The 12,630-nt window shown below is 44.0% G+C and overlaps 1 protein-coding gene across 4 annotated transcripts in view; it reads left to right on the top strand.

The window, feature by feature from the left end:
* Window positions 1-12,630, top strand: part of nek11 (NIMA-related kinase 11) — a 292,808-nt gene that overhangs the window by 143,153 nt on the left and 137,025 nt on the right. For all 4 annotated transcript variants that reach the window (XM_043719596.1, XM_043719594.1, XM_043719598.1 and 1 more), the window contains one exon: window positions 8,218-8,337. In XM_043719596.1, coding sequence (XP_043575531.1) covers window positions 8,218-8,337 — 120 coding nt within the window. The remainder of the gene's footprint in view (window positions 1-8,217; window positions 8,338-12,630) is intronic.

Genomic DNA, 12,630 nt, shown 5'->3' with positions numbered 1-12,630 from the left:
CTCGTAAACAAAGCTTTTCACTGTACTTCAGTACATGGAACAATCAATCAAAGATCTGAGCAATAAGGCAAGTGTGCTAAATGCCTTCTTAACCACCCTGTCTACCTGTGATGCAAATTTCAAAGAATTATTTACCTGAACCCCAAGGTTGCTCTGTTCTACAACACTGCACAGGGCCCGACCATTAATTGTATAAGTCCTGCCCTTGTTTGTTTTACCAAAATGCAATACCTCACATTTATCCAAATTAAAGTCCATCTGCCACTCCTCAGTCCATTGACCCAATTGATCCAGATGTCTTTGTAATCTTAGATACCCTTCTACATTGTGCACTATCTTACCAATTTTGGTGTCATCCAGAAACTTACTAACCGTGGCTCCTATATTCTCATCTAAGTTGTTTATATAAATGACAAGGAAAAGTGGACCCAATACTAATGCCTATGGAATACTGCTGGTCACATTCCTAAAGTCTGAGAAACAACCCTCCACTGCCACCCTCCGTCTCCTACTGTCAAGCCAATTTTGTATCCAATTTGCAAACTCATCCTTAATCCCATGTGATCCAACTTTCTTAATGACTCTACCATGCAGAACCTTATCAAAAGCTTTACTAAAGTCCATGTAAACAATGTCTATCGCTCCGTCCTTATCAATCTTTTTTGGTTTCTCCTTCAAAAACCTTAATCAAGTTTGTGAGACATGATTGCCCCTGCACAAAACCATGCTGACTAACCCTAATCATTCCTTGCCTCTCCAAATATGTTTCAGAATCACCTCCAACAACTTTCCCACCACTGATGTCAGACTCGCAGGTTTATAGTTCCCAGGCTTTTCCTTACAGCCTTCCTTAAATAAAACCACAATTCGCCACTCTCCAGTCCACCGGCATTTCACCTGTGGTTATAGGTGATACAAATATTTCCGCTAGTGGTCCTGCAATTTCTTCCAATCCACAACCCACATCCTTGAATATGAGCAATCGTCCTATCATTGTAAAGAGAGGGGATTCCTCAGCTGAGGAAAAAGGAAAATGTATCAGAACCATTGGTGTTTCCACAAATACTTTCTTTCTCCATACCCCGTTAGTTCTACTCAATATCTTGAAAATTATGAATAATTCACTCCTCAATCTTTTAAAGTTCAGGGCTACAGCTTAGTTAGTGTTCTGTCTCCTTGCACTTTAACCCTTGTGTTTGACCATCATTCTAGTAAATCCATGGTGCAGTCACTCTAAAACAGCATATCTTACCTAATGCATGGTGCACAGAACTAAATATAATATCCACGTGTGGTAATACAAGGGGGTGACCTCAACTTCCCTGTATTCTGGTCCTCCATTTATGAAGACCAGCATTCCCCTAGCATTTCCAGTTACAGTTTGTATCTATCCATGACATTTTTAAAAAATCTACAAAAATGAACCCCTAAATCACTTTGGAACTCACATAGTTTCCAGCTTTTCACTGCTCAGAATGTGTCATTTTCTTTTCTCCAAATTGCAATCTCCTACCTTAAAATCTATTTGCCACAGTTTTGTCCATTTACTTCATCAATCAATATCTCTTTGTGAGTTAATGCTTCTGTTTACACTACTTACAATACCACCTACCTTTGTGTCACTGGTAAATTTAAGTATGTGGCTTTCTATCTCATCCTGTAAGTTGATAATAAACACAGTGAATAGTTGAGCTGCGAATACAGATCCTTGCAGGACAATACTCATTACACTCTGTCAATTGGAGCACCAGTCCATTATCCCTACTCCTGCTGCTCAGTCCATTTCTGAACAAGGTTAATCATTTGCTAATCATTTCAAATCTCGCTGCAGTATCTGATGCTGAACTTTATTGAATTACATGCAAAGGCCTTCCCCTGACCACTACTTTTCTCACCTCTTCAAAAAAATTCAATTACAGTTGTCACGAACTACCTGTTAAAAAACCCATGCTGGCTCCATCTCACTGCCTAAAGTCTTCAGATGTTGAGTCACCTTATCCATAATGATAGATTCTAGCAATTTCCTGACAATGTGTCAACTGTTGACCTATAATTCCCTCACTCACCTTTCTAAAATAGTCGAGTGACATGCAATTTTCCAATCTCCAGTAAACTTTAATTACAATTGAAAGTCATTGGTGATCAGATGGAAAGAGTGCTTCCTTCTGTCTCTGTCAAGGAGAAAATACCTTGCTGTCGGATCAAATATCACACTGGAACAAGTTGATAAGTTTGTCCATGTAGTGGTAATGATAACCGAAGGTGGCAGTTGTGATGCTGAGGTCAGAAAGATGAATGATGAATGATATATTTGTTGTCACTTGCATTGTACAGAGAATAATACAGTAAAATACAGTGAAAAGCTTCAACAGTCACCACAATTTTGAATAGATTAAGAATATACTATTGGAAGCCAGGGAAGAGATTGTTGCATCTCTGGTGATGATCTTTGCATCCCCGCTATCCACTGAAGTAGTGCCAGATAATTGCAGGGTGGCAAATGTTATTCCCTTGTTCCAGAAAGGGAATAGGGATAACTCTGGGAATTACAGACCAGTCAGTGTTACGTTGGTGGTGGGCAAATTATTGGAGAGGATTCTGAGAGACAGGATTTATGATTATTTGGAAAAGCATAGCTTAATTAGAGATAGTCAGCATGGCTTTGTGAGGTGCAGATCATGCCTCACAAGCCTTATTGAATTCTTTGAGGATGTGACAAAACACATTGATGAAGGTAGAGTAGTGGGTGTGGTGTGCATGGATTTTAGCAAGGCATTGGATAAGGTTCCAAATGGTAGACTCATTCAGTAGTAAGGAGGCATGGGATACAGAATTGGCTGTCCCATAGAAGACAGAGGGTGGTAGTGGATACAAAGTATTCAGCCTGGAGCTTGGTGACCAGTGGTGTTCCGCAGGAATCTGTTCTGGGACCTCTGCTCTTTGTGATTTTTATTAATGACTTGGATGAGAAAGTGGGAGAGTGGGTTAGTAAGTTTGCCGATGATATGAAGGTTGGTGGAGTTGTGGATAGTGTGGAGGGCTGTTGTAGGTTGTAGTGGGACATTGACAGGATGCAGGGTTGGGCTGATAAGTGGCAGATGGAGTTCAACCTGGAAAAGTGTGAAGTGTTTCATTTTGTATGGTCGAATTTGAATGCAGATTACAGGGTTAAAGGCAGGATTCTTGGCAGTGTGGAGCAACAGAGAAATCTTGGGATCCACATCCATAGATCCCTCAAAGCTGCCACCCAAGTTGATAGGATTGTGAAGAAGGTGTATGGTGTCTTGGCTTTCATTAACAGGGGGATTGAGTTAAGAGCCGCAAGGGTACGCTCACCTCTATAAAGCTCTGGTTAGACCACACTTAGAATATTGCATTCAGTTCTGGTTGCCTCATTATAAGAAGGATGTGGAAGCTTTAGAGAGGGTGCAGAGGGATTTACCAGGGTGCTGCCTAGACTGGAGGGCATGCCTTATGAAGAAAGGTTGAGTGAATTAGGGCTTTTCTCATTGAAGCGAAGAAGGACGAGAGGTAACTTGATTGCTGTGTACATGATGATAGGCAATGATGGGATGGATAGCCAGAGACTTTTTCCCAGGGTTGAAATGTCTATCATGAGGGGGCATAATTTTAAGGTGATTGGAGGAAGGTTTAGGGGAGAGGTCAGAGGTAGGTTCTTTACACAGAGAGTGGTGGGTGCGTGGAATGCACTGCCAGCGGTGGTAGTAGAGTCAGATACATTAGAGATATGTAAGCAACTCTTGGATAGGCACATGGATGATAGTAAAATGAAGTGTATGCAGGTTAGTTTGACCTTAGATTAGGACATCAAAGGCCTGTACTGTGTTGTACTACTGTTCTACGTTTTGTGTTTGTTCTAATAAAAAGAGTAAAAGATATAACTGAAAGAGAGTCCTGGGCCAGCTCACCAATGGCACCCGCATTACCACGCCTTCTCTACTCACCGCTGCCTGTGCCAGGCCAGCCAATGACAGAGTCGCAATTCATAGGCGCCACCTCATCACCACTGGGCCCACACCACTGACATCATCACCAATTACGATAGACACAGCTAAATATGAAGCTGAAGGATATTGTTGCAAGGAAACTCAAGCCTGGAACAAGAAGATTCAGAAGATGCTCCATTCTTTCTCCTTCTCCTGCACACGTCTGGGCAATACGTGAAAGGCCGATGCAGAATTTAAGGCTTTTGAAATGTGAATGCTAAGACATGTGCTAAAAATCCCACGTCCAGACTATGGGACAAAAGAAGAGGATTTATGAATAGGAAGGGTTTGGTCAGCATGGATGGGTTGGACCGAAGGGTCTGTTTTTGTGCTGTACATCTCTATGACTCTATGACTCCAAGAAGTATTCGATGCGGTAAGAGCAAAAATAACTTACAAAAAGGAACACAAACAGAAATTGCTGGAGATACTCAGCAGAGACAAAAAAACTGCAGATGCTGAAATCCAAAGAAGACACGCAGGAGGCTGGAAGAACACAGCAAGTCAGGCAGCAACAGGAGGTGGAGAAGTCGATATTTCGAGTGTAACCCTTCTTCAGGACAGGTGTGGGTGTAGGGGGAGACGGGTGCAGGGTGGTGAGGTGGGGATAGGTGAAGACAGGTAGAGGATACGACTTGGTTGGTCAATAGGAGGAAATGGATCGGTTGGTGGCAGGGAGCAGTGGAAGGGAGGGGGAGGGGCAGGAAAGGGAGTTCGGGGATGGGGAGGGAGGTTATTTGAAATTGGAGAACTCAATGTTGAGTCCTCTGGGCTGTAGGCGGAAGATGAGGTGTTGTTGCTCCAATTTGCACTGTGGTTCGTTGTGGCAATGGAGGAGGCCAAGGATGGTCATGTCGGAAAGGGAGTGGGAAGGGGAATTAAATTGGGCAGTGACTGGGAGGTCCAGTCGGCCCCTGCAGACCCGGCTGTGATGCTTGGTGAGCCGTTCCCTAAATTTACGTTCAGTCTCCCCGACCACATCGGGAGCACCTGATGCAGAAAACTAGGTTGGAAGAGAGGCAGGTGAACCTCTGTCTCACCTGGAAGGACTGTTTGGGGCCCTGGATGGAGGTGAGGGGGATGGTGGACCGGCAGGTTTTGCATCTTTTCCGATTGCAAGGGAAGGTAGCTGGGGGTTCAGGGAAGGGTGGTGTGGGGCATTAGGCGGTGGGAGGTTAGTGGGGAGAGTGGTGCAAACCAAGGACTGTCGGAGGGAACAGTCTTTGCAGAAGGCAGAGAGGGGTGGGGAAGGGAAGATGTTCTTGGCAGTGGGGTCTAGATGGAGTTGGTGAAAGTGTTTAAGGATGATGCGTTGGATGAGGAGACTGGTGGGCTGGTAGGTGAGGATAAGATACTCAGCAGGTCTGGCGTCAGCTGTGAAGAGAGAAAGCAGAGTTAGCCCTTCAGCAGAGCTCTGTGGATCCCTCACTGATCCTGTGACCTCAAGCCAGCAGCTACTGGGTGCTGCCTTTGAGCAATGCGCAGCTTTCAGCCTCTGATCAGCTGGCAGCTTTTCCTGACATTTGCTTCTTGGGGGTCGTGTCACGAACCAGTCGACAGACAATCTGGTTGGAATTTGTCAAAGCAGGCAGTGTAGAAACTGTTGGAATCAGAGGATCTCCTGTTAGAATAAAGTGGATTACATTCTGCCCAACGCATTGGAGTAATCTCCCAGCTCTTCATTGGTTCAGAGAAGACAATCTCCATATCACACTGCTTATTTAAAACCAGTAATAAAATATAATATTGAACTCTCCATTTTGTTACAGGGAGTACACAGCTGTGGGCTTGCTTGCTTTGCCTCTGCAGGGATGGTAACAGCGAAGGATTGTTTGCAAGTGATGTAGTTTTAATTGGCAGTGTTGGTGAGGGAACTGCACAATTAACATGCCTCTTGTCAGCAACACCAGTTGAAACATAACAACCTCATTACCACTGAACGTAACAAACCTTCTTCATGTAGCTGGTTGTCATTAAGACAAATCGGGGAAAAGCTGTTAGCCTAGTCAGATAAGAGGGGACCTACTTTACTCCCTAATTGAACACTGTGTTAAATCTGATTTTAATTTATATTCTCACAACTGAAAGTTCACATCTCATCTGGACCTGTGTTTCCTACCTAGTGGCTTGTCCATGTCTGACACATGCAAACAGATAATGAAATGTAGTTAACATCTTTGTACTTTGCAATCTATATTTCAGCAGAACAAAGTGTTTTGTTTCCTTCCTTCTTTCCTGATATTTCACCCTTTGAAAATCTTCTAACATTCCCTGAAGGTTTTGGTGATAATGAGTGCTCGAGGTACTTTATAGTTTAATGAAGAAGATGAAAAATGTATAAAGTTTTATTTGAAATATTGTTAACTTAGCTATGCAGCATTTTTGCTGTCCACTAATAGCAGTCACTTCGGGATACCAAGTCCATTATTTTACTTTATTTATTGACTGACTTCTGATGATTTGTTTTGTTTGGAACAGAAGATGTTGTTAATGTTCCTGCAGTATTTCTTCTTGAACTCGCCTTTGCTAAAGGGATTTCGACCCAGATCTTCTCGATTGTTGGAGACCAAATGCGTGTATGTGTGTATGCATGTGTCTGTGTGTGCATGTGTGCATGCATGCATGTTTGTGTTTGTGTGTGCATGCGCATGTGTCTGTGCACATGTGTCTGTCTGGTTGTGTGTATGCATGCGTATGTGCGTGTGTGTTTGTATGTACGTGTGCTATACTGAGTGAATATTGCCCTACCAAAGTTTTGCCTTTTAGTGTGATACTGAAAAACATCTATTTTTTAGGCACTGGAGGATTGAAGTTTGGTAGGAAAGTGGGGTCAGGATAAAACATCTTACTGGTTCCAAGGGCCACTGTGAGTCAGAGAGTCATAGAGATGTACAGCAGGGAAACAGACCCTTGGGTCCAACCTGTCCATGCCGACCAGATATCCCAACCCAATCTAGTCCCACCTGCTAGCATCCAGTCCATATCCCTCCAAACCTTTCCTATTCATATACCCATCCAAATGCCTCTTAAATGTTGCAATTGTACCAGCCTCCACCACTCCCTCTGGCAGCTCATTCCATACACGTACCACCCTCTGCGTGATAAAGTTGCCCATTAGGTCTCTTTTATATCTTTCCCCATCTCACCCTCAACCTATGTCCCTCTAGTTCTGGTCACCCCTCAGCCTCCTTTCAACTAAGAGCCCATCTATCACAAAAGTGAAATTGTGCAGCTGCAGGAGATAAGACCATAAGAAATGGGAGCAGACTATTCGGGCCATCAAGTCTGCTTCACCATTCAATGAGACTGATCTGATAATGCTCAACTCCACTTTCCTGCCTTTTCCTCATGCATGTTAATCCTGTCATTGATTATAATCTGTTTATTTCAGCCTGGAATATACTTAACCATCCAGCCTCAACAGCCCTCTGTGGGAAAGAATTGCACAGATTTACGACAGTCTGAGCGAGTAAATTCCTACTTACCTCTGTCTTAAATGATCTGAAACAAACACAGAGATTGCTGGAGAAGCTCAGCAGGTCTGGCAGCTTCTGTGGAGAGAGAGAAACTGAGTTAATATATCGGAATTGAAACATTAACAATGATTTTATCTCCACTGATGCTGACATGCCTGCTGAGTTTTTCCAGCACTTTCTGTTAAGTTGTAAATGAAACTGCAGCATGCCTTCAAAGCCCAGCTGTGGAGCTCTCCGAGGTGCCTAATTCCTGAGTAACCCTGCATCAACATCACTAAAAGCAGATTATTCGCATTCTCACATCACTATTTATGGGAGCTTTTTGTGTGCAAATTAGCTTTTTTGTTTCCTTTGGTACAACAGAAACAACGTTTCAAAATTCTTCATTGGCTGCTAAGTGCTTTTGGAACATCCTGAGTCATGGAAGGTTCTATATAAATGCAACCTTTTTGTTTTATAACACATTTTGAGTGGAATCAGATCTGGCCTCCCCCACAGATGCGCGCTATCAGTAGACAGCATCAAACAGATCAAAAGCTGGAAACTGTCACTGACTGTAATGTCACGCTCTAAACCGGGATTGCAGTACACTCCCTGTTGGCCTGTCTCAAATTGCCAAAAGAAGCAGAATGATTGAGCTTCCCCAGGCTGTGTTAGATCGAGTGATAGTGATCAACAAATAAGTGAGGGGCCTACAAGCTGATTTCTTTCACAATTTTGCATTCTCTCCTCAGACAGAAGAAGATCCACCTGCAGACATTATGTGAGCAGTCTGAAGTGCAGAAAATGACACCACGAGAGAGAATGAGACTCAGGAAATTGCAGAGTGCTGACGAAAAAGCCAAAAAACTCAAGTATGTGTCTGGTTTCTCTTTCAGAGCGTGCTTGAGGGATTAAACAGCCCCACACTTAGTCCATTAGTCAATCTGACTACGTTAACAACAACCTCTATCCATGTAGTTCGTTCAGAGTAACAGACCCTTCCAAGGCATTTTGTAGGAACGTTCTGAAGGAGAATGTATGCTTTTCGTGTCAACTGTCCTCTTATTAGGTGAAAGTGAGGACTGCAGATGCTGGAGATCAGAGTCAAGATTAGAGTGGTGCTGGAAAAGCACAGCAGATCAGACAGCATCTGAGGAGCAGGAAAATCGACTTTTCGGGCAAAAGCCCTGTCCTTTATTAGTTCTCATCTCACACCAGGAAGCAGCTTTTTAAACTGGTGACAGGGAGATAACCCACTGGCAGATACCTGAGAGTACTTCCCATCTAAATTACTCCAAGTGCTTTCTAAAGAAATGCTTGAGTGATTTTCATACCCCCTATTGTACTCTCCCCACCCTCCCCGCAGAGGGTCAAAGGGTGATATTACTGCCTGCAGACCAAATGACATCCTCAAGGATTGCACCATTGGCCAGTGAGATACGCTGCCCAACAGACCTCATTCATAGAATCACAGAAACCCTACAGTGTGGTGGCAGCCCATTTGGCCCATCGAATCCACACCAACCCTCCGAAGAGCATCGCACCCAGACCCAACCTTATCCCTGTAAACCTGCATTTCCCATGGCGAACCCATTTAACATGAACTTGTTTGGATTGTGGGAGGAAACCGTAGCACCTGGAGGAAACCCACGCAGACATGAGGACAATGTGCAAACTCTTCACAGATGGTCACCCAAGGGTGGAATTGAACCCAGGTCCCTGGCGCTGTGACGCAGCAGTGCTAACCGCCGAGACACTGTATTGTCAGTGGTCTTTACACAGTCATCTTCCTACTGTTTATGTCTCCTGTGTGGCCGAATAAGGGCATTAAGAAGAGGTGGAGAAAGTGTGGACTGCAGATGCTGGAGATCAGAGCTGAAAATGTGTTGCTAGAAAAGCGCAGCAGGTCAGGCAGCATCCAAAGAACAGGAGAATCGACGTTTCGGGCATAAGCCCTTCTTCAGGACTCAGAATTCCTGAAGAAGGGCTTATGCCCGAACCGTCGATTCTCCTGTTCATTAAGAAGAGGTGGCCTAACAGGAGGAAGCTCCCTTTTGTTCTTACTTCTGACTTCTTTTGCCACACCTTGGCTGGCAGCTGCCTCCTCATGACTCCCATCTCGTCCACCCATGCTCACCTCCTAGGGATCCAGCTGAGACTCCTGGGGAAGGCCCCACTATAGTCTCTGCAGCGGCAACCACTCCTGACGCTGCTGTGGTCAGTGGAGAGCCTTGGGGCTCAGAATAAACAGAATTGCATCAAGGTTGGGAGTATTGCCACATAGAGGGCTCCATTGGAGTTATCGCTGACCAGGTAAGTGTATGGTTGGTCAGGCCATCGACCATTAGGCAAGTCCCCTGTTGTCCACATTAAACCCAGCCTCTGTCTAGAAGAACTTCTGAAATTTAAAAAAAAAAAATTCTTACTTGTTGTCCACAAATGTGCTCAAGTACTTTGTGTCAGCTTTATATATTTTTGTTCACTCGAGTGACATGGGGATCGCTGGCTGGGCCCAGCATTTATTACCCGGGTCTCCTGATGAAGGGCTCCTGCCCGAAATGTCAATTTTCCTGCTCCTGGGATGCTGCCTGACCTGCTGTGCTTTTCCAGCACCACTCTAATCTTGAGTTATTCCCCGTCCCTAGTTGCCCCTTGAGAACCTGGGGGTGAGTTGCCTTCTTGAATCATTGCAGTCTATGTGCTGTAGGTTAACCCACAATGACCTAAGGAGGGAATAACAGGATTTTGACCCAGGGACACTGAAGGAATGGTGATATATTTCCAAATCAGGGTGATGAGTGGCTTGGAGGGGAATTTGCATTAGGTGGTGTTCCCATGTATCTGCTGCCCTTGTCCTAGTGGTTGTGAGTTTGGGAGGCGCTGTCTAAAGATCTTTGGTGAAGATCTGCAGTTCATCTTATAGATAGTATAAACTGCTGCTGTGAAGCATCAGTGATGGAGGGTGTGGGTGTTTCTAGAACATTTGGGATAGGTGTGAGGGCAAATTTTGAAAGATTTGTCAACACAAAATTCATGTAGCATTTTTTTAAAAGTGTGTATATTAAAGATAGAAATGCCGAGACAAAATTCTTTTGAAAAGACAGGACACACGTGATGCAAAAGACTTAAAAAAAACACATGGAAAATAAAGGTGTGAGCAGTCTTCCTTTCGATGTAAAATGCATAAACAAGAAGGTGATTGAATAAATAACATTAACAAAGCACCCATGAAATTACAAACTGGCAGAATTGTGTTTCTTTCAATAACTTGGGAGTTAAATCAACTCCTGGTTAAATCAGTCCAGTTATTTTGGAAACAGCTGGTTAAGCTGCAGTATGCCTTGGAGGTAAAGGCTACGCTGAGGTAGAGATGGTCAAATATTTGATAGAGCTTCCACAATCCTGAACCCCTTAAGTGTTAGTGTGCATAAGGTTTAAGTCTATTGAGGTGTGAATGCAAATAGGTATTGTGGATCATTGATGTGTCTCTTCACAGGAAGTGGGGAAATATTCTTAAAGCTGTCCTCCGCTGATTGAGTAGGTGATATAGAACACTGAGTGGAACAGATCTGTGAAAGAACATTTCAGATTTTAGTCACAATAATCACTAGATTTGCAACAACAGCACCCTGCAATTATGTAGTACCCTCAACATAGCTTCCCAATGCATTTCCTACTGCACATTTCAGATTAGAATTTAATTCCACCCCTCAGTGCGAACTGCGAGAGTGGTGTCGGGGGCTGCAGTGGGAGTTACAGTTATTATAACTCATTTAGACCTCCACAGATGTTTTGCTGTTTTAAGACTTGGGCTCCCTAAATTACAGCCCGTGACTCCATTTGCAGTTCTGACCTGCACATTGGAAAGCCATGGAATAGAGCATTCCAAGACTCAAGATGCTTGATAACATCCAGGACAAAGCAGCTTGTTTGATTGCAACACAGCCACATGCATCCATTCCCTCTGCCATTGTCTCTCAGTACCTGCAGTGCAAACCATCTACAAAACACACTGCAGAAATTCACCGAGGATCCTCAGTCATCACCTTCCAAACCCACAACCACTTCCATCTAGAACGACAAGGGCAGCAGATACATGGGAACACCACCACCTACAAGTTCCCCTCGTAGCCGCTCACCATTCTGACATGGAAACATATCACTGTTCCTTCACTGTTGTTGAGTCAAAATCCCGGAATTCCCTTCCTAAGAGCATTGTGGGTCTATCCACAACAAGGGGGCTGCAACGATTCAGGAAGACAGCTCACCCCTACTTTCTCAAGCACAACTAGGGATGGACAATAAATGCTGGACTGACCAGTGACATCCACATCCCACAAGTGGAATAAAAAATACACCACAAAAGCTTTATGAAACACAGTTTACATTGAGTCACATAAGTTGTTATTAAAAAATACCACCAAACGCTTGGTCAAAGAGGTGGGTTTTAAGGATAGTCTTAAAGCAGGAAAACCTCACTTATTTCCAAGACAATGTATCAACCATCTCTGTCCCTTGAACCAATCCCACAATAGAAAAGCCTCACTCAAATGTCCTTCATTTGAAATCTTCAAAACCCATCTGGGGATTGTTTCCATTTATAAGCTTGTCATTGTCAGGATGACCAACTCAACAGATCATATCTGCTTGAGCTACCGTTACACAGATAAACATCAACGAGGTGCAGGTTATGGTCTTGCAGGCCCATACAGAAAGCGAGGTGGAAACACAGATAAACATCAACGAGGTGCAGGTTATGGTCTTGCAGGCCCATACAGAAAGCGAGGTTTAGAGAGGGAGATTTTGAGCTCAGAAGCTTTAGGCACAGCCATCACAGGTGAAGCGATTGAAATCAGGGATGCTCAAGTGGTTAGACAATAGACAATAGACAATAGGTGCAGGAGTAGGCCATTCAGCCCTTCGAGCCTGCACCGTCATTCAATATGATCATGGCTGATCATTCCTAATCAGTATCCTCTTCCTGTCTTATCTCCATAACTCTTGATTCCACTATCTTTGAGAGCTCTATCCAACTCTTTCTTAAATGAATCCAGAGACTGGGCCTCCACTGCCCTCTGGGGCAGAGCATTCCACACAGCCAACACTCTCTGGGTGAAGAAGTTTCTCCCCATCTCTGTCCTAAATGGTCTACCCCATATTTGTAA

Source organism: Chiloscyllium plagiosum, chromosome 29 (assembly GCF_004010195.1).
Source record: "Chiloscyllium plagiosum isolate BGI_BamShark_2017 chromosome 29, ASM401019v2, whole genome shotgun sequence".
NCBI classification, from domain to species: domain Eukaryota; kingdom Metazoa; phylum Chordata; class Chondrichthyes; order Orectolobiformes; family Hemiscylliidae; genus Chiloscyllium; species Chiloscyllium plagiosum.
The sequence above is the reverse complement of the archived record's forward strand: the minus strand, read 5'-3'. Positions and strand labels throughout refer to the sequence as shown.